The sequence below is a fragment of the Microcaecilia unicolor genome, chromosome 2 (assembly GCF_901765095.1).
Source record: "Microcaecilia unicolor chromosome 2, aMicUni1.1, whole genome shotgun sequence".
NCBI classification, from domain to species: Eukaryota; Metazoa; Chordata; class Amphibia; order Gymnophiona; family Siphonopidae; genus Microcaecilia; species Microcaecilia unicolor.
In genome coordinates, this window is record NC_044032.1 from 52,129,671 (window position 1) to 52,155,343 (window position 25,673).

A 25,673-nucleotide genomic window follows, 5' to 3' on the forward strand; every position below is an offset into this window, starting at 1 on the left:
GAATGGATGGTCGTGAATCGCTTATTTACTCTCCAAAAATACTAGGACTAGGGGGCACCCAATGAAGCTATTAAGTAGTAAATTTAAAACACATTGGAGAAAATATTTCTTTATTTGATGTGTAATTAAACTCTGGAATTTGTTGCCAGAGAAAAAAAAGAAAAGTACAGAAGTCATTAAGATAGACTTGGGGGAAAATCCACTGCTTATGTCTAGGATAAGCAGCATAAAATCTATTTTACTGCTTTGGGATCTTGCCAGCTACTTGTAACCTGGATTGGGCACTATTGGAAACAGGATACTGGGCTTGATGACCTTCGGTCTGTCCTACTATGGTAACACTTATGTTCTTGTGCTCTAAGGAGAGAGAAGGGAGGCTGAGGATTGAGCAGAGATACACAACACACACAATATAAAGAGAACCTTTGGAAATGTGCAGTCATATTTGTCCAGGTTCCAGAGGTAATGGACTTTGTGTACTGCACCATGAAATTTTCATACACTTCAATATGCTCTCAAAATAGCCAAAAAGAAAATCCATTCCAGTTTCCAACTTCTCTTTCATAAGGTTTGGAGTATAACTAATCCCGTTTACCCTCACAGAGAGGGTAGAATAGAACATTCCTTCTCATCAAGACCAGACCAGTCCAGACCAATGGTTATGTGCGTCCACTATTGGAAGGTGACAGAGAACATAGTCTCTCAAGGGTATCGTGAAGCCTGGAATACTTGGTATTTTCTCTGTCTCCTAGTGGATGGTGGACAGATGTGCTGCTGCTCGTGGTTAACTGGCTGGCTAGCTCCTGTCCCAGCTCGGCTAGGGACGGTTGAGCAAGGGGTCCTAAATGCTGCAACAGTGTATATTTGCTCTTCACACACAGTCAAATGAAGAAGACGTTTTCCTTTGGTTATGGAGTCCCTGTCTGTCTTGTGATGTCGAGCGTTTTGCCGCCTTTGGATATAAAGTCTTCCTCCCTCTAGCTTAGCATGTTTAGTCTTGCTTCATTTCTGAATAGTGAGTCTTCATCCTTGGATGGCAAGTCTGGCCCCAATTCTGTAGGGTGAGCCTTGAGTCGTTTCTGGATGGCAAGCTCTCCTCAGTCTCCGGATAGTGAGCCTCGTTCCCTTTCTGGAGGGCGAGCTTTGATCTGTGGATGGAGGTCGAATCTTACTATGCCAGTCGAGCGTTGTCATCTCTAAATGTCGAGTCTTGTTCCATCACGGGATGTCGAGCATTGTTCCATCTACGGAGGTCTGGCCTGGCTCCACCCCTGGCTGTGGAACTCCACCCCATTTTTTTGGTTGCTGCTCTTTACTCCATTTCCGGGTGTCGAGTCTGACTCCGTCTCTGAAGGTCAGCCTTCCTCCGTTTCTGGCAGTCAACCTTCTTCCGGCTCTAGCTATTGGGCCTTGCTTTGTCTCTGGCCGCTGGGCCTTGCTTTGTCTCTGGCCGCTGGGCCTTGTTCCTTCTCTGCTGGGCGAACCAAGCACCTTTTCAGGCCTATAGCTACGGGGTGCTCTCTTTGGCGGGTGAAAATAGTATTGTCTCTGGTGTTGCACCTGGTACTGTCCTAGAGTTTGAGTCTAGCAGCTACTTGTCTGATTGGCTTCCTTCCCTGTGAACTTGCACGGTTCTCTTGTGGTGGGCTGTCTGGGGTCCACAACTGTCTGCTTAATTTTTTCATTCTCCTTTGGGAGTGTGTTCTTGGTTTTCTTCTCTGGTGGTGAAGCGTCTCTTCGTTCATAGGGGTAATAAGTTATCTGCTGTACGATTGATTCAGACTTCTCTTACGCTTTTGCGCCCATTCCTGGTTGTGGACAGCTAGCACTTTTTGTGGAGCTCCTTATTTGGGGAAGCATGACTTCATGGTTCAGGCAGCCAGCTGAGAGTGGGCAGGAGATCCAGGGTTGCTGGTTCCAGTCCTGTTGCAGCTTGCCTTTCTCAGTGAACATGGTATAAACAGCTGTATTTTGCAAATCTATCTAGCTCTGACACACTAGTTGGCTCCCATGCGCACCACTTCTTGTGTACTGCCATTCTGGGCAGTTTCGTGCTGCAGATGGCTTAGACTGCAATGTCCAATGCCTGAGCCAATGTCCCATTTAGCAAGCTTCCTTTTCAAGTTGCACTTTGTTGGACACAGTCTAGCTGTTGGCTAATATAAAAAAACACCTGTGGCTCTTCTCATCTCAGACAGACATTACCTGAGGGCATACCTTAAGTTCCTATTTGCCTTGGCTGTAACCCACAGCCGCATAAAACCCAACATAAGACAGATGATTCAATCTCCCTGTCTGGATTTCCTCTTCAACTCGGACCGTTGGAGTTCGGCTTCACCTCCTGGTCTGTTTCTGTCTTCTGCACCTTCCCGTTGGAGGGAACTCTGTTCTACGGGTTTCATGATAGTAGGGTGCCTCTACAGATTCTTTGGGGAGTGGACCAGTTTTGCCCTGGACCTATAGGTCTTGGCTATGCTGTTGCAGGGTGGCACCTGAACTTCTCCCTTGCCACGGTAGTCTTGGAGGCTCCACGCAAGTTCCATCCTGCCTTTCAGACTGTTCACGCTGCCTGATCCCCGCTGCTTCAGTTAGGCACAGTAGTGTGGGGCCAGGTTGCAGTTGGAGACTGTGGCGTTATTTATTTTCTTTGGTAGTGCCCAGGCCGGGAGCTTTCTGCTATATGAGTTTGGACTTTCTGAGGGTGCAAAATTCTGCATTTCACAATGGGGACCATGCAGCTGGTATTAGTGGTAGTCCTACAGGGAGAGTTTCTAACCTCCCTGGATCTCAGGGAAGCATTCTTTCTTATTTCCCTTCGATCTTCCCACAGGCAGTTTCTGTAGTTTTTCTTTACAGAGCATTGTAGACTTATTTCATGCCATTTGGCCTTTCGGCATACCCATGGTCCTTTGAAGTCATGGTGGTAGTGGTGGTCTTCCTGTGAATGGATGGATGGTGGGGTTAAGCCATACCTGGACGATTGGCTCATTTGAAGCTCTTCCTCTCAAGAGGCTGCGAGTTTCATCCCACTTTGCTATTCTTAATCCGTTCTTCAGCTTGGTATTTACTTTCTCTAGGAGTCAGGTACAACACAACTCTTGTTCTATCTGGGGATCACGGTTGGCATGGGCTTCAGAAGATGTTTCTTCCTGGTGCATATCAGCACAGTTTTACTCAAGTCTGGATCTACTTTCTGTTTCTGTCCCAGGGTCTTGGACTCTGTTCAATGTCTGTGCACAATGGCTTCTTATTTTGGACCGCTTTGGTGGTCCCTTCTAAACTGGGTGTCTCCATCTCTGTTAGGTCCTCCGAGCTAATCTCAGCTTTCCTGTTGGGTTCATTGCATCCTTTCTCTGCAAACCAAGACCTGTTCTCTCTCAGAGCTATCTATAAATCGTAGGCTGCTAGGGCATGCCTATCTGGGTGCCACAGATTTTGGATTCCTAGATGGCTTATTTCATGGATTTCTTGTAGGCCTTGCTTCGGCATCGGCCAAGCAGTTGCACCACAAAGTGGCAGATGCAGCCTCAAACAGCTGTGGGTTAAGCTCCCTTTTAAGGGCAAGATGTTTGCTGAGGACTTGGACATGTTGGTGTAGACTTTAGAGGATCCAGGGACTCGACGTCTTCTGGGTTCTTTCCGGTCGGGTCAGGCTCATCCTTGTTTTATGATACTAGGTGCTATCTTCCGGGGCGGCCTAGTTTGCTCGGACATCCAGGTATAATCCCCGCCTGGGTTTGTGGAATTCCAGGCTTTGTCTTGTCGTTCCTCCAGCTTTCTCCTGAAGGTGTGTTTTTGTGTGCAGTCCCATCTTTCCTCTGTTGGCCTTAATTTCTTCCGGCTTGCTTGGTGTTCACTTGTTTTTCCTGCTCTATCTGGAAGGGACTGACGAGTTCAGTTGGTCAGGTCAGTTAATGTTTTGATTGAGATCTTTAAAAGATAATACAACATCTTTAGCCACGATTGCTCCCTGGGGCAAGGGGGCTATCGCGTTCGCATACTTTTTACTGGGTCAGCTTCTTCAGGTTAGATTCTGGGTGCATTCTTCTCGAGCTGTTGTGTCTTCTGTACGGAAGCCTGTCTGTTCTCCCTGGAGGTGCTGCGTAGGGCTTGACGTGGACTGCCTTGCAGGCCTTCTCTAGACTCTTCTGTTTAGCTGTCTCCGCTTGGTTGGGGGACTCTGAATTTCGGGCCTATCCTCTGAAACTTCGGGATCCCACCCTGCTTCTGGACTTATTTGCTACATCCCACTAGTCTCTGGATTCATCTTCTGCTGATTGCTAAGGAATGAAAAATTTGTCTTGCCTGATAATTTTCTTTCCTTTAGTCACAGCAGCAGATTAATCCAGAATCTCGCCCTATTATTAAATATTTTTTTTTTCCAGTGGTTTGTATCGATCTCCTCTCTCTGTGGGCCGTTTTTCAGCATTTTAGAGGGACTGTTGTGCTCGGTGTTTGTTTTTGCGGTTCTTACCTTTTCATTGTTCCCTGTGGGGGAAGGGGAACCATTCTAATTCTGTTTCCTTCTGCTTTGTTATAAGAAATACATTCCGTCCTATAAGACAGCTCCGTGTTCTCTCTCTCCACCTGCTGGTAGGTGGATAAAACCCACTAGTCTCTGGATTCATCTGCTCTGACTAAAGGAAAGAAAATGATCAGGTAAGATAAAATTTTCATTCTTGGTTTCAACTGAAACCGAATCAGCAGCCGAAATTTCCCAGGCATAGGACGGGTTCTCCTGGGCCACTGCCACCCCCACCAGAAGAGAGTCAGGTGCTCCAGGCTTCCCCCTCCCCCACCCTGGAAGAGGGAAGTCCCAGCAGCCATGTTGACCGAGGATTTGGTTTTGACTTGACTTTAATTTTGAGAATTTGGTATATGTGGGTTTGCAGAAGAAACCTTTTCAGTGCATTCAGCTGTTGCAAGATTAAAGGGCTGAAGGCTAGGGACTCTTAGAGCCTGATCGAGCAGCTGATATGATTGTGACTTTAGTTTACCCATGGTAATCTGTTTGTTGTGCTGCTGACTAGTGTTTTATTTAGTTGTGACTGAATTTGTGAAATAAGTTCCCTATGGCTTTACAGCATGAAAGAGATTATCTGCACTATTGTAAAGGCATTGAGACTTGGTTATGAGGCAGTAACTGATGTCTGTTGTGGTGAGGAAATTATATTGGGAAGTTGTTGGTCTGTATTTTAATGTTTTGTTGTAAATTGCTTTAAGACTGTGGTGCTCATTTTCAAATCACATAGACTTAAAGTTACAAATTAACCTATGTAACTTTGTACAAAATCTATGTGATTTGAAAATGAGCCTCTCTATATGTGCAATTTATCAATAAATAAAATTTAATTTTAGTTTTTTATGACTAAAATTAAATAGCTGATTATTTTTTAATGGAAGATATGTGAATCCTTATAAAACATATGTATTGCAGTACTATGGATTTGTATATGAAACCAAAGGAACAAGCTAAAGATGCAGTATCTCAAACCTGTGCAGAAAGTGCTGAAAGAAAAGAAAGTCATTAAAGAAATGGCGTTAATAACTGTCCAGGAATTTGAAAGTGTTCCTATGTAAGTACTGAAGAGAAATGGCCTCTGTGCTTTCTATACAGTTTGCTACCTGATTATACGGTGAGACTCTCCACTTCTTTTCACTTTTAGGATGTCATAAAATTATTGCACAGTCCCGTCTTCCTCCCCCCCACCTTCCATTGGGGTATATGTGTGCAAATGGTGATAGGCCTGGACTGGTAGGTGGTTGTACCAGGGGAGAGGGGAATGATTCAGGGCTTAGTAACTTTGGATCCTAAGAGAGAAATGAGATGTGAATGATCTTGCAAAGCACCGGGGATGTATTGGGGCAATATTTCCTGTGGTACTGTTGAAACAGGGTTGTCCAGTACTTTTGGCCAAAACTGATCCACCATTTTCAGCAGTTGTGACTGTTACTCTTTGGCTATGACTGGCATGCATGTGTCTGGTTCTTCTCCCTCTGTTCACCTGTGGCAGCAGGTAGCATTCCGGGGGCATGGAGTGGGGACTGTTAGTCCCTGGCTAAAAGCCATCTAGGGATGAAGGAACCACTTCGGTGGGAGTTTTCCATTGGCTGTAAAGTCTGCCTTTTGTGGCTGTTAAATGTGGTCCCATGGGTGGGGAGCCTAACCGAGGGGAAGTGGCATTTTGGAGTCTTAGGAGGAGAGATGTCCTGGTGGTTGGAGCAGTGGGCTGTAGTCTGGGGAAGCTCAGCTTGGTTCTGCCTGCACCTGGTGATCTTGGATGAGTTGCTTGGCAATTTATTGCATTGGGTGCAGACTGGGGTTGGTCAGTCAACCCTGGGACAAGAAAGCCCGGTATATGAAGCTCATTTTCAAAACAGAAAAACATCCAAAAAGTGGCAGATGGGACATTTCTTTGCCAGAATGTCCAAATTGCTATTTTCGAAACCCATTTGGAGTGACAGCTGATGACATCTCTACAAAGAGGCTAATTTCTAAGGAGCTGCTTATCCCAAATTTACAGACTTAAATTCCTACTAAACCTTTGTATCAAAAGCATTTTTTCCTTAGCGTCAGCAGCAGATGAATCCACAGACTGCTGGGTTGTCCATCTACCAGCAGGTGGAGATACAGAACACTGTACTGAACAAAGAGGCATATTTTCAAAGCACTTTGGGAGGCTAAGTTCCATAGGTTTCTATGGAACTTTGGGAGGCTAAGTGCTTTGAAAATGAGCCTGTTAGTGTTATAGGACGGCCAGCTCCCCCCACAGTCGTCATGTCTCTGTTTCCAACAGGTGGTGGACAACTTCTCACCAGCTCCTGGGTTATTCTGTAGGGGGGGCTCCTGTTCTAGATTTTTCTAGCTCAGTTGAGCTTAGGGGTGCCTGGTAGTACAGTACCGGCTTTGGGCCAAGTGGTTAGGGTGGTGGACTTTGGTCCTGGGGAACTGAGGAACTGAGTTTGATTCCCACTTCAGGCACAGGCAGCTCCTTGTGACTCTGGGCAAGTCACTTAACCCTCCATCGCCCCATGTAAGCCGCATTGAGCCTGCCATGAGTGGGAAAGCGCAGGGTACAAATGTAACAAAAAATATATGGTGGTACCAGGTCCCTGCCTCACCCTGTGTTCCCTCTTGCCTGTGCCTCTGTTTTTGGGTCCCTTCCTCACAGATGTGAAAAAATAAAAGCACAGTTCCAGGACAAATGGAGTGCTTTCTCTAGCAGTTTGTGCTGCAGGGGCTTGGTGGCTTTTGGGAAAGGAGTTCCTAGTCTGGGGGCAACCAAGTTGGTTGCCGACTGGTTGGTGGACGCTCCCGTGCAACTTGGGTAAGTGTCTCTTTAAATTTCTAATTACTAGCAGCTCCCTGTGGTTTCTTTTCAGTTCAGCAGTGTGACTGTGGAAACAGAAGCGCTGCACCCACTGAGGGATGTGGAGAGCAGCGTCTGGGCTCTTTTCCCCAGGGTTTGGGAAGGGCACTTTTCCCGCTGAGTCTTGGGGATTCCTGTGTGGTGGGCTCTCATGCGCGCACTCCTGTCTTCCACTGATGTGGCTTCTCTTGACCATCCCCACCTTGCGGCTGTTTTGTTTTCTCAGTCTTCCAGGCATATTATCTTGGTGGGCTTCGACCGGGGGGGGGGGGGGGGGGGGAGGGAGGGAGGTTTCTCCAGTGGCTGCTGGCCTGGAGGGTTAGGGCTTCAGAGGCTGAGGAGTCTTTTTTCCTCCAGAGTTTATTTTGCTGCTATACTAGGCCTATATGATGAACAGATCCCATCAGCCCCCTTTGCACCCCCCTCGGCTATCTATCCAGTTGGGGTCAGCGCCAGCGGATCCTGCAATCAAGAGATGGCGGCTTCATCCTCAGCTGGGGAGGGGAGGTCATTGAACACAGGGGTAGCCATGTGTGTGGAATTGCGACAGTTGCGGAAGAGGGGGACCTGGCTTGCAAGAAGCTGGATAATCCTACTGCAATTATGATCGCTCATAGGGAGGAGTTGCTTTCCTTGATCACAGGAACGCTGGATGCGGTCAATATTTTGGCGGCCGAGGCATTGGCTCCAGCCTTGGTGAACCTAACATTGCTAGTACAAGCTTATTACGGTGTATTGGGTTATACCGGACGCAGGCCTTAAGATGGCCAAGGCAATATCTAGGCTTTACCCGGTGGCAGCTGATCATTTGGAAAAGTGTCATTTACCCAAGGTAGATGCCCTGGTGGCAGCGGTCACTAAAAAGACCACCCTCCCAGTGGAAGGAGGGGATAGCCCTGAAGGACATTCAGGATCGGAAACTTGAAGCTTCTCTGATCATTTGAGATTTCCACTCTGGCTGTGCAGGCTGCTATCTGTAGTTCTACACTACTACTACTACTATATAGCATTTCTATAGCGCTACAAGGTTTACGCAGCGCTGCACAAACAAAGAAGAAAGACAGTCCCTGCTCAAAGAGCTTACAATCTAATAGACAAAAAATAAAGTAAGCAAATCAATTAATGTGTACAGGAAGGAGGAGAGGAGGGTAGGTGGAGGCGAGTGGTTACGAGTCAAAAGCAATGTTAGAGGTGGGCTTTCAGTCTAGATTTAAAGGTGGCCAAAGATGGGGCAAGATGTAGGGGCTCAGGCAGTTTATTCCAGGCGTAGGGTGCAGCGAGACAGCATGTGCGTGTCTTGAGTTGGGCTCAACAGGCGTCAGAGCCCTACTCGGAATCCAGAGCTTCCATGTCTGTGGTTTTTCCGCAGATTGTGTCGGGGCTAGCATATCTGGGGTGGATGTCCAGTATGATTTCTTGTGTGCTTCCGCTAAGCAGGTGTCATTAGCGGTTACTACCTGGTGTTTGTTATGGCTTCTGCAATGGGCGGCGGATGCCATCTCTAAGCAGCATACCATTAAATTGCTGTTTCGGGGCAAGCTCCCTGTTTTGGTAAGGATCTGGAAAAGTTGGTGAAGGACTTGGGAGATTCGAAGAATCGGCGGCTGTTGGAGGATAAGCCCGAAGGCTGCCTTCCAGGCAGGAGTGGCTCGGCAGAGGCTCCGAGAAACGCAGAGATAATGTCCAGTATGTGCCTCTACCTCTTTTCAGAGGCCAAGGTTTCAGCAGCATCCTTCCTTTCGATCGGATAAGCGAAGCTCCGGTTCGGCCATGTGACCCGCTCCTGCAGCTCATCCTGTCCAGTGACGGGGTGCGGGTCCATTCTTCAGGACAGAAAATAGGTCTCTCTTTTATGACGAGTGGGCCAAGGTCACAATGGACCAGAGGGTCTTGGAAGTTATCTGCAAAGATTACAAATTAGAGTTCTCTCATTTGAGGGTTTTTTCCTCCCCCTTGGAATCCCTGTGCCCGATGCAAGCGGGAGACGGAATCCATGCCACTATTCCATATATTTTCTGGTTACCAGAAAGGGCGGGGCCTTTCACCTGGTTCTGGACTTTAAGAAAGTGTAAAAGTTTTTGGAGATCAAGCATTTCCATGTGGAGACCCTGCGGTCAGTTCTGGCAGCGGTTCAGCCAGAGAGAGTTTGACAGCCCTGCAGCTCAAGGATGCATATTTACATATTCCCATTTGGCCTCTGCATCAGCGTTGCCTTCGTTTTGCAGTGTTCGACCATCATTTTCAATTCCAGGCCTGGCCACAACCCCCATAACATTTTTCATGGTGGTGGTGGTGGGGATAGCATTCCTGGAATGGATTCTTCCTTGACAACTGGATGATCAGGGTGGCGTCTGAGCAGGATCTGGCTTCGCGACTTTCAGGGTGACTGCTGTTTTGTAATCACTGGGTTGGGTGATCAATTTTCCCAAGAGTCAGCTGGTTCCAACCCAGATACTGAAGTACCTGGGGGTGTGGTTTGTAACTTCGCAGGGCAGGGTATTCTTGCCGGAGCAGAGGTTGTGCAAATTTCAGGAGCAGGTCCTGCTTCTTGTCCGGCTGCCGAACCCCAGCACATGGGACTGTGTTCAGGTCGTGGGGTCCATGGTGGTGACTCTGGAAGTAGTGTCGTGGGCAAAGATGCACATGCCATCTTTGCAGCACTCGCTGAGTCGGTGGTCACTGGTGTTTTAGGCTTACGATGTGCACCTACTGTGGACAGCTCAGGCTAGGCGCAACGTAGCTTGGTGGCTTCACTCCAGCACCTTGCAGAAGAGCGTGCTTTTGGTGTCTCCACCATGGATTGTGGTGGTGACGGTTGCCAGCTCATTGGGCTAGAGAGCTCATTGTCTTCATTGCTATTCTCAGGGTTCTTGGGACCAGATGCAGTGGCTGATCAATTTCTTGGCGCTCCATGTAATCTTGAGGGCGGTATGGGTTCTTTAGGAAAAACATAACAGTGGTGGCACACATCAACTGTCAGGGAGCCACTCAGTTTGTCACTGGCGGTGGAGGCCGGTGGCCTACATTTGGGGGGGGGGGGGGGGGCTCTTTCATTGTGCAGGACAGTGCTGCACCCAGCGAGAGTGGGCACTCTTGCTGGAAGCATTCAATCTCATCAAGAAGCGCTGGGGTACTCTGGTGATGGGTCTCATGGTGACAAGCATAAACGCTAGGTGTCCAGGTTCTTCAGCAGGCGAAGAGTTCAGAAGGGCTGGATTCCCTCCTGCAGCCCTGGCTCAAGGTTAGGGTGGTGGACTTTGGTCCTGGGGAACTGAGTTCCATTCCCACTTCAGGCACAGGCAGCGCCTTGTGACTCTGGGCAAGTCACTTAACCCTTCATTGCCCCATGTAAGCTGCATTGAGCCTGCCATGAGTGGGAAAGCGCGGGGTACAAATGTAACAAACAAAAGCCCCTGTATGTCTTTACGCCGTGACTGATGATAGATCAAGTGCTATACAGGGTCCAGCGCCATCCTGACAGCCATGGTTTGTGGATATGATGCGCCTCTTGGTTGGCGAGTTGCTTAGTCTTCCCCTGGCTTCTGGTCCCCTGTGCCAGGGGCTGGTCGAGATGGAGGATGTCTCCTGCTTTGGTCTTACAGCCTGGCCCTTGAGAGCTCAAGGTAGAGGAAGAAGGGGTATTCGGACACAGTTATTATGACTCTGCTTCAGAAGCGAAAGTGATTTGACATCGGCAGCGTACATTCAGGTCTGGTGCACTTTCAATGCTTAGTGCTCGCCCAGGGAGTTGGTCCCGTTGATGGTGGCATTGAAACACTTGTTGGCTGCCTTGCAGGAAGGCCTTCAGAATGGTTTGGCCTATAACTCCCTGCTGGTCCAGATCGCTGCTTTCACCTGTTACAAGGACCACGTTTTGCATACGTCTTTGGCTGTGCACCCAGATGCTGTGCATTCTTGAAAGGAGCTAATCGTCTCAAACCACTTCTCCAGCGCCCATGTCTGATGTCTGGAGTGATGTCTTAAGTTGGTGCTGGGGGATCTGCAACATGTGCCGTTTGAGCCTTTGCTGGTGTCCTCTGAGAAGGATCTTACTCTGAAGGAGTTCTTTCTGATGGCTATGTGTTCGGTCCGCAGGGTGTTGGAGTTGCAAGCCCTACCTTGTAGGGATCCATTTCTCCAGTTTTCAGAATCTGGGGTGACCATACGTATGGTCCCTTCTTTCTTGCCCAAAGTGGTGTCAGCATTTCATCTCAATCGGCCTCTTTTCCTTCCCTCCCTTTTGGGAGGACTATCTGTGAGATTTTTCTCTCCTACGTTGTTTAGATGTCTGGCAAGTCCTGTGAAGCTATTTGCAGGCGACTGAGATTCAGCAGTTGGATCACCTTTTTGTTCTGCCATTGGGGCCCCGACAGGGTGAGGCTGCTTTGAAGGCAACTCTTGCTCAATGGATTTGGGTTGCGATTGCCTCTGCGTACCTTCTGGCGGGCTATAACTCTTCAATGTCTCTCAAAAGCTCATTCTACTTGGGCTCTGGCTGCTTCTTGAGTAGAGGCGTTTTTTTTCCATGGAGGAGAGAATTTTTTTTAATTTTTGTTACATTTGTACCCCGCACTTTCCCACTCATGGCAGGCTCAATGCGGCAGGCAATGGAGGGTTAAGTGACTTGCCCACAGTCTCACAAGGAGCTGCCTGTGCCGGGAATCGAACTCAGTTCCTCAGTTCCCCAGGACCAAAGTCCACCACCCTAACCACTAGGTCCCCTGAGCCTCTCCTTTTGCAAACCTTTTCCAGGCATTATAGCTTGGATGTGGTTGTGCAGGCAGATTCTGATTTCAGCGCTGCGGTATCCCACCAGTCTCTGGATTTCTTATCTGATTTTCTTTCTTTTTAGTCGCAGCAGGTGAATCCAGGATCCCACCTTTAAGCCGCGGTTTTGTGCTTTTTCTCCCGTTTCGGTTCTCTGTTACAGATTGTCCATTCAGGCTCTCTCTGGGGAAGTTGAAAGCTTAAATATTTTTCTGGGAGGAAGATTCCCTGTTCGGAATCATAGGTTGTTGTTTTTTCTTATGCTTTGATATGAGATATACACTGACTGGGAGGAGCTGGCCGTCCTATAATACTAAGGGTCTGATGCACAAAACTTACTGGGCCAGCAACTTTTTTTTAACCGGTTCCAGCCAGTTTTGTGATCACACTATTCAACAAGAAATGCACAAAGGGGATCTGTGGGCTCTTTTCCGTTCACGGTAGCTGACAGCGTTAATGATATGCAAATATATTATAAGTAGCTGATTACTATGTAAATGTGCATTCCGATGTATACAGAGCCACTTGCAAGCAATACACAGAAAGCAACATTACTTTTGTAGGAGGGAATTTTTTCAGGAGGTCAGGAGCTGTCATTGCATGATGATGGCTTCTCGGCGGAGCAGTCTGCAAGCATGGAAGGAAGCAATAAGGGGGAGATGAGGGAGCGAGAAAAATGGCTGAGCGGTCAGGAGCATATTACTGCTGTTTTTGCTGACCACATTCTCTGTCAAGTTCAAGAACTTAACTATTCATTGAGTGAAAAAATATTTTCTCTTATTTGTTTTAAAACCATTATGTAACTTCATGGAGTGTCTCCTAGGCTTAGTATTTTTTTAAAGAGTGAACAAATTGATTCATATTTACTCGTTTTACTCCATTCAGGGTTTTGTAGATCTCTATCGCCTCCTCCTCTTCCCCCCCCCCCCCCCCCTCCAAGCTACTACTTTTTCAAGCTGAAGAGTCTCTTAAAAGCCTCTTAAACCTTTCCTCGTATAAGAGGAGTTCCATCCCCTTAATCATTTTTGCTGCTCTTCTTTGAATCTTTTCTAATTTTACTATCTTTTGAGATACGGCAATCAGAATTGCATACAATACTTGAGGAAAGGTTGCACCACGGAACAATAGAACAGTATTATAATATTCTTTGCCTTATTTTCTATTCCTTTCCTAATAATGCCTAGCGCTGTTTTTTTTTTTTTTTTCTGCCATCACCACTGCACACACTGGATAGAAAATTCCAACATATTGTCTATTATGCTACCTTGATCTTTTCTTGGGTGGTGGGTGGAACCTAGCATCAAGTAAATGATTTGGATTATTCTTCCCAATATGCATCTTGCAGTTGTCCAGGTTTTCAATTTCATCTGCTATTTGGATTACCAGTCTTCCAATGTCCTCCTGCAATTTCTCACAGTCTTCATGTTGTTTAACAACTGTTGCAGATGACACAAAACTATGAAATATCACTTCACTCGGTATTCCCATTTCCAGATCTTTTTATAAATATGTTAAATAGCACTGGTCCCAGTACAGATCTCTGGGGCACTCCACTATTCACCTTCCTTCATTAAGAGAAACAAACTGTGGGTAGGGTTAAATGGCTATTTTTATTTTTTTAACCAATTCTCTATCCACAACAGAACCTTGCCTCCTATCCTTTGGCTTTTTACATTTTCTCAAGAGACTCTCAGGGAATTTGAAAACGTTTTCTGAAAATCTAGATATTTACATCAACCAGCTCACCTTTATCCACATGGTTTATTCATGCCTTCAAAGAAATGAAGCAAACTGGTATGGCAGAATTTCCCTTGGCGGAATGTATACTGACTCTGTCCCATTAAAAAAAAGTTTGTCTATATGTTAACTTTATTCTTTATAATAGTTTCTAACTTTTTGTCTGGCACTGACGTCAGGCTTACCGATTCTGTAACTTCACAGATCACCCCAGAACCCTTTATTTTCAGTCATTTTGTTTTTCTTGCTCACTCTGTTTTTGTTGTTTGAAGAGGGGTGGGGTGGACACTATATTTGGCCTAATTTTTGATCCCAATTGTTCTGTCTCTAGTCGAAATTTTATAGTGATGGGGGTGGACTGATAGCACAGATGGACAAGGGAAAGGGGTGAACTCCTGAATGCTTGTTAATAATACACTAACCCCCCCCCACCACCACCACCACCAGCACTTACTAAGCTGCAGTCGCAGCTGCAGTGTGCTAATGCAGACACAGCCCATTCACTTTTGAATGAGCTGTGTTGTCTTTGTCATATGGCTAACATGGGGATAAGTTAGTTTAAGAAGATATCAACTACAACTTGGTAGTGGTTGTTTAATTCAACATATCTACATGAACTAACCTGGCAGTCACAATTCTCAGTTCAAAATGTATAAATTCTGACTTTCATGCTATGGAAAGCATACTCTCAACAAAATTTGTATAAGTGAAACTTTATACAGAGCTCTATTAAAAAAAAAAAAAGGAAAATCTAATGATAGCATAATAGTGGTTCTACTGGGTCAGACCACGGATCTATGTGGCCCTATATCAGTGGTGTGCTGGAGCAGGCTCTCACAGGCTCTCGAGAGCCGTTTGTTAAGTTTTTAAGAATTTTGGGAGCCGGTTCTCCATGGCTACTTTAACAAATGGATCCCAAAATGTGGGCTTGGGCCCCTCCTGAATTCTCTTTTACTTTGCTGGCGAGAGAGAGCCCCCTGTTAACAATTTACCAGCACACCCCTGCCCTATATCCTGCTTCTAACAGTGGCCAAGCCAGGTCACAGGTACCTGGCAGAGTTCCAAAAAGTGGCAAGATTCCATGTTACTTAACCCCAGGGATAAGCAGTGGCTTTTTCCCAGGTCTACCTTAAATAATGGTTTATGGACTCTTCCTCTAGGAATTTGTATAAACCTTTGTTTGTTTTTAAACCCAACTAGATTAACTTTTTTTTACCACTTGCTCCAGCAATGAGTTCTAAAGCTTAACTATTTGTTGAGTTAGGAGAAAAAAAAATTCTATTTATTTTAAATGTGCTGTTTTGTAACTTCATGGAATGTCCCCTAGTCTTTGTACTTTCTGATTAAACAATGGATTCGCTTTTACCTATTCCACTCTATTCAGGATTTTATAGACGTCTATCATATCTGCCCAGAGCCATTTATTATATTTGTATCCCGCACTTTCCCACTAAAAGCAGGCTCAATGCGGCTTGCATAGTAATAGGTAACACTTTTGTTATGTAAAGTAGGAAATTAAGTATAACATAATAGAAGAATGGATTGGTAAGTAGGTAGAGACAGGCGATAGAGAGAGGAGGGTAAGGTGGGAGATAGATTCTGGGTCAATGTTGTTTTTCTCTTCTCCAAGCTGAGGAGCTCTAACCTCTTTAGCCTTTTTCTCATGAGTCCTTTCATCCCCTTAATCATTTTGATTGTTCTTCGCTGTACCTTTTCCAGTTCTACTATGTATTTTTTTCAGATGTGGCAACCAGAATCGCATGCAATAATCAGTTTATGGTCTCGCCATGGAGCAATACAGAGCCATTATATTCTTTTTTTTGTTCTCTACTCTCTTCGTAATAATTCCTAACGCTCTGCTTGTTTGGCCTTTGCCACGTACTGAGCAGTGGACTTCAACATATTATTCATGATGACTCCTAGAACCTTTACCTCAGCGGCGACTCTTAATGTGGAACCCAGTATCATGAAGCTGTAATTTGGATTATTCTTTCCAATGTGCATCACTTTGCACTTGCCCACATTAAATTTCATCTTCTATTTGAATATTTTTGTGTCATCTGTAAATTTGATCATTTCAGTCGCCATTCCCATTTCCAGATCTTAACCACTTCCAAAGGTTTTCCTGTTAATTCTGTTTTAAAGAATAGAGGAGTATTCTGGTGATTAGAACAGCAGGTTGAGTACCAAGGAAGCCAGAGTTCAAAACCCACTGACACTCCTTGCAATGTTGAGAGAGTCCCTGAACTCTCCATTGCCTCAGGTATAAACTTAGATTGAAAGCCCTATGGGCAAAGGGAAACTTCATACTGTACCTAAATATAATTCACTTTGAACTGCTACTGAAAAGACATGAGCTAATTCTTGGCCCGATGCTTAACACTCTGGTGCTTGAAGCTAATTGTATGCAAACGATATGTGTGCTATTAGATTCAAGCATGAGGAAGTATAATGGGTGGATTGTTCCTGGGCATTCGCACAAGAGCCCAGGCACAGTCCTCCCGCAGAAGAGGTTTGACAGGTCCTTTTTATTTTCTTCCACAGGAAAAAAGCCTGGACCTGTCAAACCTAAATCTGTGGTGGTCTGGTGGACCCCACACCCCCGGAATTACATTCAACCCTGGTGGTCCAGTGGGGCCCTTACCTACGACCCTGAGCCAACCTCTTCCCCACCCCTCACCACTGGCTAGCCCTGGTGGTCTAGCGGTGGTCCCCCTTCTACCTTCCAGTAGGAGGAGGGACTAGCACTCCCTCCTCCAGTGGGCGCCTTGCCCTGTGCATCCTGGGATCCACTGGGCAGGGCTCAACTACCATATAAGGGCCATATTGCATTAAATGAAAAGCTTCAGGGGAAGTGTGAATTAAGTCAATTTCCCTGATGCAGTTAGCAAAACATGGTGCTATGTCGGACTGACTCGCTGTGAGTTATGATAAACTTACAGCATAAGTCTACCTGCAACATATTGACAAAGATAAGTAAAAAAAAAAATTTTTTGAAAAACTAATTTTCTATTTCTGGACATTGTCCACTCTTCCTTTTTTTTGAGTCACCTTTGCTGTTTCCTGTGTGATTGCGAGGGTTTCTGTTCTTCTGTGAATATATCTAATTTTAGCACATGGCTATGGTGCGGTAAGGTCAGTTTTTGCCACAGCTAAGTAAAAGGGCCTCTAAATGAATTAGCCATGCTAATTATGTACAGTAGCAGTTTCTATAGAGCAGCATTTAATCTTCATTTGTAACCAGTTGTACAGTGCAGTGAAAATATTTCCTTTTTGACACAATTGTAGTGACCAGCTGATTTCTCTGGATCTGGTGCATTCTAATTTTTTAATCCTATTCCATTTTTTTTAAAGGTACATGAAAAATCGTTTAACGTATGACCAAATTAACAGCATCCTTCAAGATTTAAACAAGGCAGTTGTATGTAAGTACAAGATCATGCATCAGCCCCTGAAGTCCATGAACAATAATGCCCGGAAGCTGTACTACAGGTTTCAGGAAGAGGAAACCAAAGACACTAAAGGTAAAGGTACCAGTAGCAGCAAGCATGATGTTTCTTCTGTACTTGCAATGGGTCTTTTTCACTTTTGTCTTCAACTAAGTGTAATTATGGCCATGGATTGCTCTGCTGTTCAGTATTTCTCACATTTCGTATTTCTCTCTCCTTTTTTTCCTTCTGATTTTGATTCTGATTTCCTTTTTCAGTTTTTTCCATTTATTTTCCAGATCAATTTTCTTCAAAGCGTGTTAAATATCATAAATCAAATAAGCATCACATAAAAACACCATTATAATTTAATGTTTTGTTAAAGCCCTTAGGGGGACAGTACTTGAACAATTGAAAGTATTTTTTAAATATTTATGCAGATGATATTACTACTTTATTGCCAGCTCCTATAGAATACAAGAATATTATAAATAGAGTCCAAAAATGTTTTGGTGCCATTGAACGCTGCTTTTCGATTAAAACTTAATCGGGGAAAAAAAACCAAAATTTTTATGATTGGGTTCTTGTAGAGATATTTGGGGAAAAGAAAATTTTGCTATTGGAAACATGTAGTTTAAATTTGACTTCTTAACTCAAGTTTTAGGCGCAGAGGTGGATAGTCAATTGACTATGATTAATCAGGTGAATAAGATGGTGAAGCATTCTCTTCTGTTATTGAAAAAGTTAAGATCTGTACAAAAGGTTTTTGGACTACCTGTCTTTCGATTAATGTGCAGCTATTGTTGCTTTCAAAGATGGATTAATGTATTGCAACATTGTGTATACAGGCTGCTCAAAATCAATAATGAGAAGGTTAAAGACGGTACAAAATTTGGCAATAGGCTCATCTTTGAGAAGGGATGAACCTGTTACACCTTTATTTTTATAAGTTGCATTGGTTACCAGTTATTGCACGATCTCATTTTAAATGATGTACAGTATATTAGTCTTTCAGCCTTTGTAGGGGAATGTACCTTCTTATTTGGTGGATTTTTCCCTTTATTAGGTAGACAGTGGTTAAGAGGGCATGTTTTCTTTACAGTTTCCGTCAAGCTGGTCAGTTATTTTAGACAGCTTTCTGCCTTGATTCCTTACCAGGCTGCTTCATTATGGAATTCTCTTCCGATAACTGTTTGCTTGGTACCTAACTTTTGTTTCGCAAGCAACTTAAAGCAGTGTTTAAGAAAACTGTGAATTAACTTGCAGTTTAACGTGTTATGCAAACTAATGCATATTCCCAACTAAATGTGCTGTTTTTTTGTTATTGCTTTCTGATCCGCAGAGAACTGTACAAGATGTTGCGGAATACAAGACTAGTGTAATGTAAAAATTTATGCTGCATTTTTTTTTTTTTTAGACTAGTAGAGTGGAGGAGTAGCCTAATGGTTAGTGCAGCAGCCTGAGAACCTGGCGAACCCTCCATTGCCCCAGCTACAAAATAAGTGCCTATGTATAATATGTAAACCGCTTTGATTGTAACCAGAGAAAGGCAGTGTATCAAATCCTAACCCCTTTATTACCTGATCTTAGGTGATTAAAATCTTGTCTCTATAATAAAACATTTTTTTGTAGATTGGATTAAAGACCTAGGGCCAGATGCACTAAACTTTAACGAGCCATTAACGAACAAGTAGTAAACCGTGGCATGCACTAAACAGTTTTTTCCGACGGCGGTAGCAGGTAACGAAAACGGAATACAAACGAGTAACTACCATTGTAATGTGGACGATTCGGGATGCACTAACCATACCGACGATTGTACCGACTCATTTACCCCGATATATTTAATGTATGGTCAGAGCTGTCGGTAAGGCCAGAGCTGTCATACAGACACGTCCTTGTGGGCGTCCTTGCCCCCCCCCCCCGCCCGAGGTCGCCGCTGCTCCCCGCTCCCCCCTGCATTAAAAATCGTGATTTTAGGCAGCCCTGGCCCCCCTCCCCTCTTTCCTCCATCTTACCGGGCCCTCGCAGCGCCTCTCACCTCTGTGTGAAGGCGCTGCGACGGCAAGAACAGCTGATCTTCTTCGCTGAAGAGTCTTCAGACGTCCCTCCTTTCGTCCAGAGCCCGCCCTCGTCTGACGTAAGTAACCTACGTAGGTTACTTATGTCAGACGAGGGCGGGCCCTGGACGAAAGGCAGAGCTGTTGAGGAAGGGAGGGGGGCCGGGGCTGCCTAAAATCACGATTTTTTTAATGCAGGGGGGAGCAGGGAGCAGCGGCAACCTGGGGCGGGGGGGGGGAGGGGAAGGACGTCCATAGGCACTTTTTTATTTTTTTTTATGTACCGACACTTTTACCGAAGGTATTCATGCATCTGACATTTGAATACCGCACCGAACATTTCTGAGGTGTTTTTTTTTTTTTTTTTTTAGTGCATTCTTCGTTTTTTCCAAATTCGGTAAGAACTTTTACGTTTTACTTTCTTTTACGTTTGAGTGATATATCTTGGCCCTAATGCTTTACTTCCCTCTGGTTTTGGAGCAGCAGGTAGAGACACTTTAGATCGGCTTTGTTTTTTCATGCTAAATGACCATCTCTGGCTGGAGGGCTCGTGCAGTATATGATTCCACACATAACTCCGCATAACAAGGGTGGTGGTTTCTTTATAAAAAGATGATCAGTTCAAGAGTGACCCCTTTGCTTCCCTTAGGGGGGTAATGTAGACTTAGGTTCCATCTCTGAGAGGGGTTTCTTACAGAGGTGGTTTAGAGGGGATGCAAATAGATCTGATCTTTTAACAGAATGGGGTAAATGTAAATCTTTTGTGGAACTGGGCCAAGTTTTTGGACTAACTTCACAGGATTGGTACCCTTTCTTGTGGGTTTAACACTATCTATACACTTTAGGGGCCACAAATCTAATGGAAACACTTCTTTTTAAATAGAGAAACCAGAGCCCCGTTGATTTATGGATCAGAAGGTGGTTTGAGGGTTTGCAGAAAATTTGAACTGTATTAAATTGGTAGATAGTTGGAAAAGGGGTTTGAGAGATTTATTGAATATTTTGAGAAACAGACTGTGGAAACTAGTAAAGAATTTGAAGACTTTTATTAGATCGGCCAATTTACAAGAGCAGCAGTATAAATTTTTAATGTTTTTTTTTTTTCCCCCCTATTGTGCACATTTGCAAAGGTATCCCACAATGAAGAGTGGCCTAGTGTTTAATGGAAAATACACATTTGGTTCATAGTTCTGGGCCTGTCCGATTATAGGACAGGATAGGTTCTTATTTACATAGCATTACAGGTTGCCAAATTAAAGCTACAGTAGGACTTGTGCTTTTTGATAAAGTTGAGCAGCGGTCACTTTTATGAAGGGAAAAACCTAGATATTTCCAAAAAAAATTTCTACGGGGGGGAAAATGTATTTTGGAAGCATTTTGACCCACCCACCATAACACATTGGAAAAATGAAGTCTTATCAGTTACTGAAATTTGAGAAATTAGATTTAAAGAAAACTTCCCCTAACAGAGAGAGAATGTTTCAATTTAATTTGGACCCCGGTTTGGCATGGGCTACTTCATAGGGCACATAGTGCCTTGTTGAACATATAACATTATTCTTCAATTGGAGCACTACAGGGAGTTGGGGTTGGGCAGGGAGAAGGATGTAAACTCTTTTCTTTAGGGAGGTGACCGTAGAGAAGGAACACATATAGACATCCTCTTGAAACAGTATTTTGTGATTGGTTGGGGGTGGGATCTTTAACGAAAAATAAGTGTGGCATTATGGCTCGATATGTGTTTTTTATAATCTGTTATGTTGTTTAATTTTGATGTTGTTAACAGCAAAAAAGAAAATACATTTGTTAAAATTCTTATATACCACCATACAATACAAATGAATGATTTGATCAAAGTGGTTTATGAAGTCAAAAATATTACCAGCAATACAAAAACCACTAATTCTAAAACTAAAAAAGAATACAAAAACTTCCCCCCCAGTTTAAGCCAACATCCAACTTTCAATTCCTCTTTAAATTAGGCAGTAAAGAGCCAGGTTTTCAACACGCTTCTGTTTCCTCATATCATTTTCTAGACACAATTCCCATGGTAAGCTGTTCTACCAGTAGGGCTCATAACGGAGAACATCCTTGATCATGCTCTTTCTCCCTTTACATCAACTGTTGCAATCTCCAAAAGGTGTTCTTGGCCAGATCTCAGAGAACGTGTAGGGCATTGTTTTTCAACTTTCTATTTAAATATTTAGGATAGTCATTCTTCACTGCAGTAAGTCAACAGCAGAATTTTACATTTTTTTCCTTGACAAAATTGATAGTGTAGTTCTGCCAACATAGGTGAAATGCTCTCTCTCGATGTGTTGTTGCCCAATAAAACCCTAGCTGCAGCATTTTGGACCCAGCTGTAACTGGCCCCAAAATATTACATTTAGGGGGTCTTTTACAAAGCTACACTAGTGTTTTTAGCCCCGGTAAATGCTGAGATGTCCATTATATTATGGGCATCTCAGAGTTTACTGTCAGCTAAATTTTACCACGAGCTAAAAATGCTAGTGTGGCTTTTTAAAAGGCCCCCTAAGATAGTAGAATGGATATAACAAAAAGGAGGGAACGAAGTACAAACTAAAGTCCAAACAAAAAAAACAGCACCACGGGATACAGAAAGTGAAAGTGCCTTGGTGCTTTGTAGCTTTTACTACATGAGACGTGGGGTAAGGAATAATATATTGTAGAGGAATATATTCAAGTTATTCCCCAAGTTTTCCACATCATCACTGTGACCCCTGACGCAGGTGCTAGTCACCGAAACACGGCCCGTGTCGGGTCTTTTTGTCAAGGCTCATTCATTAAAGAACTGTGTTCCATTTTTAAAGGCCCGTGGTGCTGGTTTTTTTTGTTTGGATAGTAGAATGGATACCATAACAGGTGTCATTGCTTGAAATGTCAGATATGGTTTTAGACTAGGGGGTTTTCAACCCAGTCCTCGTGACACACCTAGCCAGTCTGGTTTTCAGGATAACTTTAGTAAATATGCATGAGATAAATTTGTATGCCTCACCTCCGTCGTTTGCAAATTTATCTCATGAACAGGGCCGCCGAGAGGGGGGGGGACAAAATTCCCCAGGCCTGGGCCTCCAGGGGGGCCCGGCACCGCACGTCCCGCGCATCAGCGATTTTCTCACCCCCTGCCCGCCCATCCATTGTCCAGCGATTCTCCCTGCCCTCCCTAAGCTCCCCGTCAGCCCTCCTCTCTCGCCATTCCTTCCGGCCCCCCCCGCCCCCTTGCTTAACTGTTTTACGTTTCTTCCTCCGTCGCCGGCAGCGCTGCCATTGATTCTAACAGGCAGCTCCGCTCCCCTCTGCTGCGTCTATCCGGCCCTCTGATGCACTTCCTGTTTACGCAACGTAGGGCCAGATGGACGCGGCAGAGGGGAACGGAGCTGCCTGTTAGAATCAATGGCAGCGCTGCCGGCGACGGAGGAAGAAACGTAAAACGGTTAAGCGGGCGGGGGGGTAGGAAGGAATGGCACAGGTATAGGCGCTGTTTCTGCAGATGCAACAGAAGACACTAATCCCATAGTGATCAACGCATAATCAATGCATGAGAAGGAATTGTGCATAGGGGACACAAAAGTAAAATCTCACTCTGCCAGAAACAATGTTCTCCACAGGTCCACCAACCCTAGGGTATTCTGGAAAGTTACTGCATCCTTCACCTTTCCACTTTAGGGACTCCGTGCCACACAATCCAACACAGGGTCTAAATCCTGATTGTAATCCCCCCATAACAATCATCTCATGCGGGTGCACCTCTGCCACCAGTCTTGTCAGTTCTGAAAAACAGGTCTGTGCTTTGAAATTAGGGACATAAATATTAAATATTACGACTTTCCTATTATGCAACTTCAATGCCCAGCAGCCCTGACTATCTGCTGCTGATTCCACAAACTGCACCCTAAAGCTCTTTTGAACAAGAGCATAGATGCCACATTTTTCCCCACTGCAGTGGCACAGATGCACTCTTTTACCCTTCCCCCCCTTTTAACTTTGCTACTTAAGACATAAAATGTGCCTCCTGGAGCTGCAAAACATCTGCCCTTTGCAGGGGAGAGAAGAGCATGGATGGATGAATGGAGGGGGCAGGGGAGAGAGGAAATTTACTGGATATGGGTGGATGGAGGAGAGGCCAGGGGAGAATGGAGAGTTGCTGAACATGGATGGATGGAGGGGAGGGAAGTCAGGAAGGAGATGCAAATGGATGGAGGGGAGGGAAGTCAGGAAGGAGATGCACATGGATGGAGGGGGAGGGAAGAGAGGAGAAATGTTGGACATGGATGGAGTGGAGGGCAGGGAAGAGAGGAGAAATGTTGGACAAGGATGGAGGGAAGGAAAGATAAAGGAAGGAGATGCACACGGATGGAGTGGAGGGCAGGGAAGAGAGGAGAAATGCTGGACATGGATGGAGGGGAGAGAAGACAGGAAGTAGATGCACATGGATGGAGGGGAGGGTAGTGAGGAGAAATGCTTTATATGGATGGAGGGGAAATTGCTGAATTTAAGGGCTGGATTGGAACACTTTGAGGGCAGATGTTGAAACTGGAGAAAGGATAGGGACAGGGCTACAGATGGTAGACAGGACGCATAAGGACACAGGAGGATGGTGGACATGGTAAGAGAAAAAATATCAAATGGAAAGAAGACACTGCATAAAACAGAAGACACTGGGACCAAAGCGAATAGATCAGACAACAAAGGTAGAAAAAAGTATTTTATTCAGAATTTATTAATTGGAATATGTCAGCTTTTGGAAATGTGTATCTGTGATATTTTTCTAGTATTGCTGCATGCTGAGTCTGACTTCTTGAGGTAACTTTCTAGTTTAGTATTTTGCCTTCATATTTTTTTTATTTCTAGTTCCTTGTGTCATATCTGTTGTCATGTGTTTTTCATGTGTGATCAAGGTGCAGTATTCTGCTAGTGTGTAGTATTTGCAGCCCTTTTTGTTTTGTTTTTCATTAGATAGTGTACTGGTGTTTTAGAGCCCGGTGTAATTAGTGCTGCCTTTCCACAATTAAGGATGTAGCTCGTCCTGTCCTTGGAATTAATGCTGTTATGGTTTGGTAAGGTTATGAGTGGATTTTTGCACAAGTTTGTGTATAGTGTTTTTCAGTGGAGAGATTGTGTTTTGGCCTTAATGAGGTGGCACCAAAACCTCAGAAAAGGTGTAGAGCATAAATCATGACACACTACCTCTTGAAGGATCTACATATAGTGCAGGGGCCCGGCCTGGTGGAGGGGGGAGCGGCGGCAGCGACCTGGGGGGGGGGGGGGGCAGGGGCGGTCTTGTCCCGGGCCCGGCCCAGTCTCTCGGTGGCCCTGCTCATGAGTATTCAATGGGGGTATCCTGGCTATGTGTGTCTCGAGGACTGGGTTGAGAACCCCTGTTTTAGACCCCTAATCCATTGCAGTCTGCCATATACAGATTTTACCATGTGTTCAATATGTGAGTAAAAATCAAACTGAGACATCCAAACCCTTAGGTCCCTCACTTTTTCTTCAGTGGATGTGAAACCTTAGTTCTATCTACATACAACTCTACAGATGGCAACTCTCTTCCATTCCTGTGTATTCTCAGAATTTGTCTTTTCTGTGTTTATCCCCCAACCCATTCCACTTAAACCAATGTATATCTTCCAAATCCTTGCAGATCTGTTCTAGTTTATGCTGAGACAGATCCTTAACAGGAATGATCGATTGCACATCAGCATAAATATAACATTCCCAACCTAACTGTCTAATAACCCTATCCAGGGTTTGTACGAAACTATTGAACCATGAGGGTGAGAGCACAGATCCTTGAGGGACTCTCATTCTACAATTTTGTCAGGTTAATACTTCACCATTTACCTTACTCTGATGTTTTTTTTTTTCCCTACTATCTCAGAAAGAAGATATCCATTTTTAACTGTCCTATCTATTCCTTCCTCACCATAACGCCTTACAAGTAAATCAAAAGCTGGGGAGAGGACCAAAAGTACCAATATCACCACATCTCCTTTTGCTATAGATCTTGACGCGATCCACAACAGCCACTTGCACTGTTTCCATGCTAAAACATTTCTGAAAACCAGGTTGTGTATAATGTAACCAATCAAAATCCTCCACAAACTCTATCCATCAACTTGGGTAGCCAAGATTGGTTGGCCACTGGTCTATAATTAACACATTGCTTAGAATGCCTGTCTTTATAAAATGGGTCTAATGGCCTTCTTCCAATTTGAAGGACACACATTTGAGCAGTTTTACCAAGGTAGTCAAAAATGCCAAACCAGCTCCTACCAACCTCCTGATTC

At 44.7% G+C, this 25,673-nt stretch overlaps 1 protein-coding gene across 1 annotated transcript in view; it reads left to right on the forward strand.

Annotated features, from left to right (window-relative positions):
- Positions 1–25,673, forward strand: part of SKA1 (spindle and kinetochore associated complex subunit 1) — a 37,061-nt gene that overhangs the window by 8,845 nt on the left and 2,543 nt on the right. The window contains 3 exon segments of the mRNA XM_030192942.1: positions 5,438–5,492; positions 5,494–5,576; positions 17,229–17,398. Coding sequence (XP_030048802.1) covers positions 5,438–5,492; positions 5,494–5,576; positions 17,229–17,398 — 308 coding nt within the window.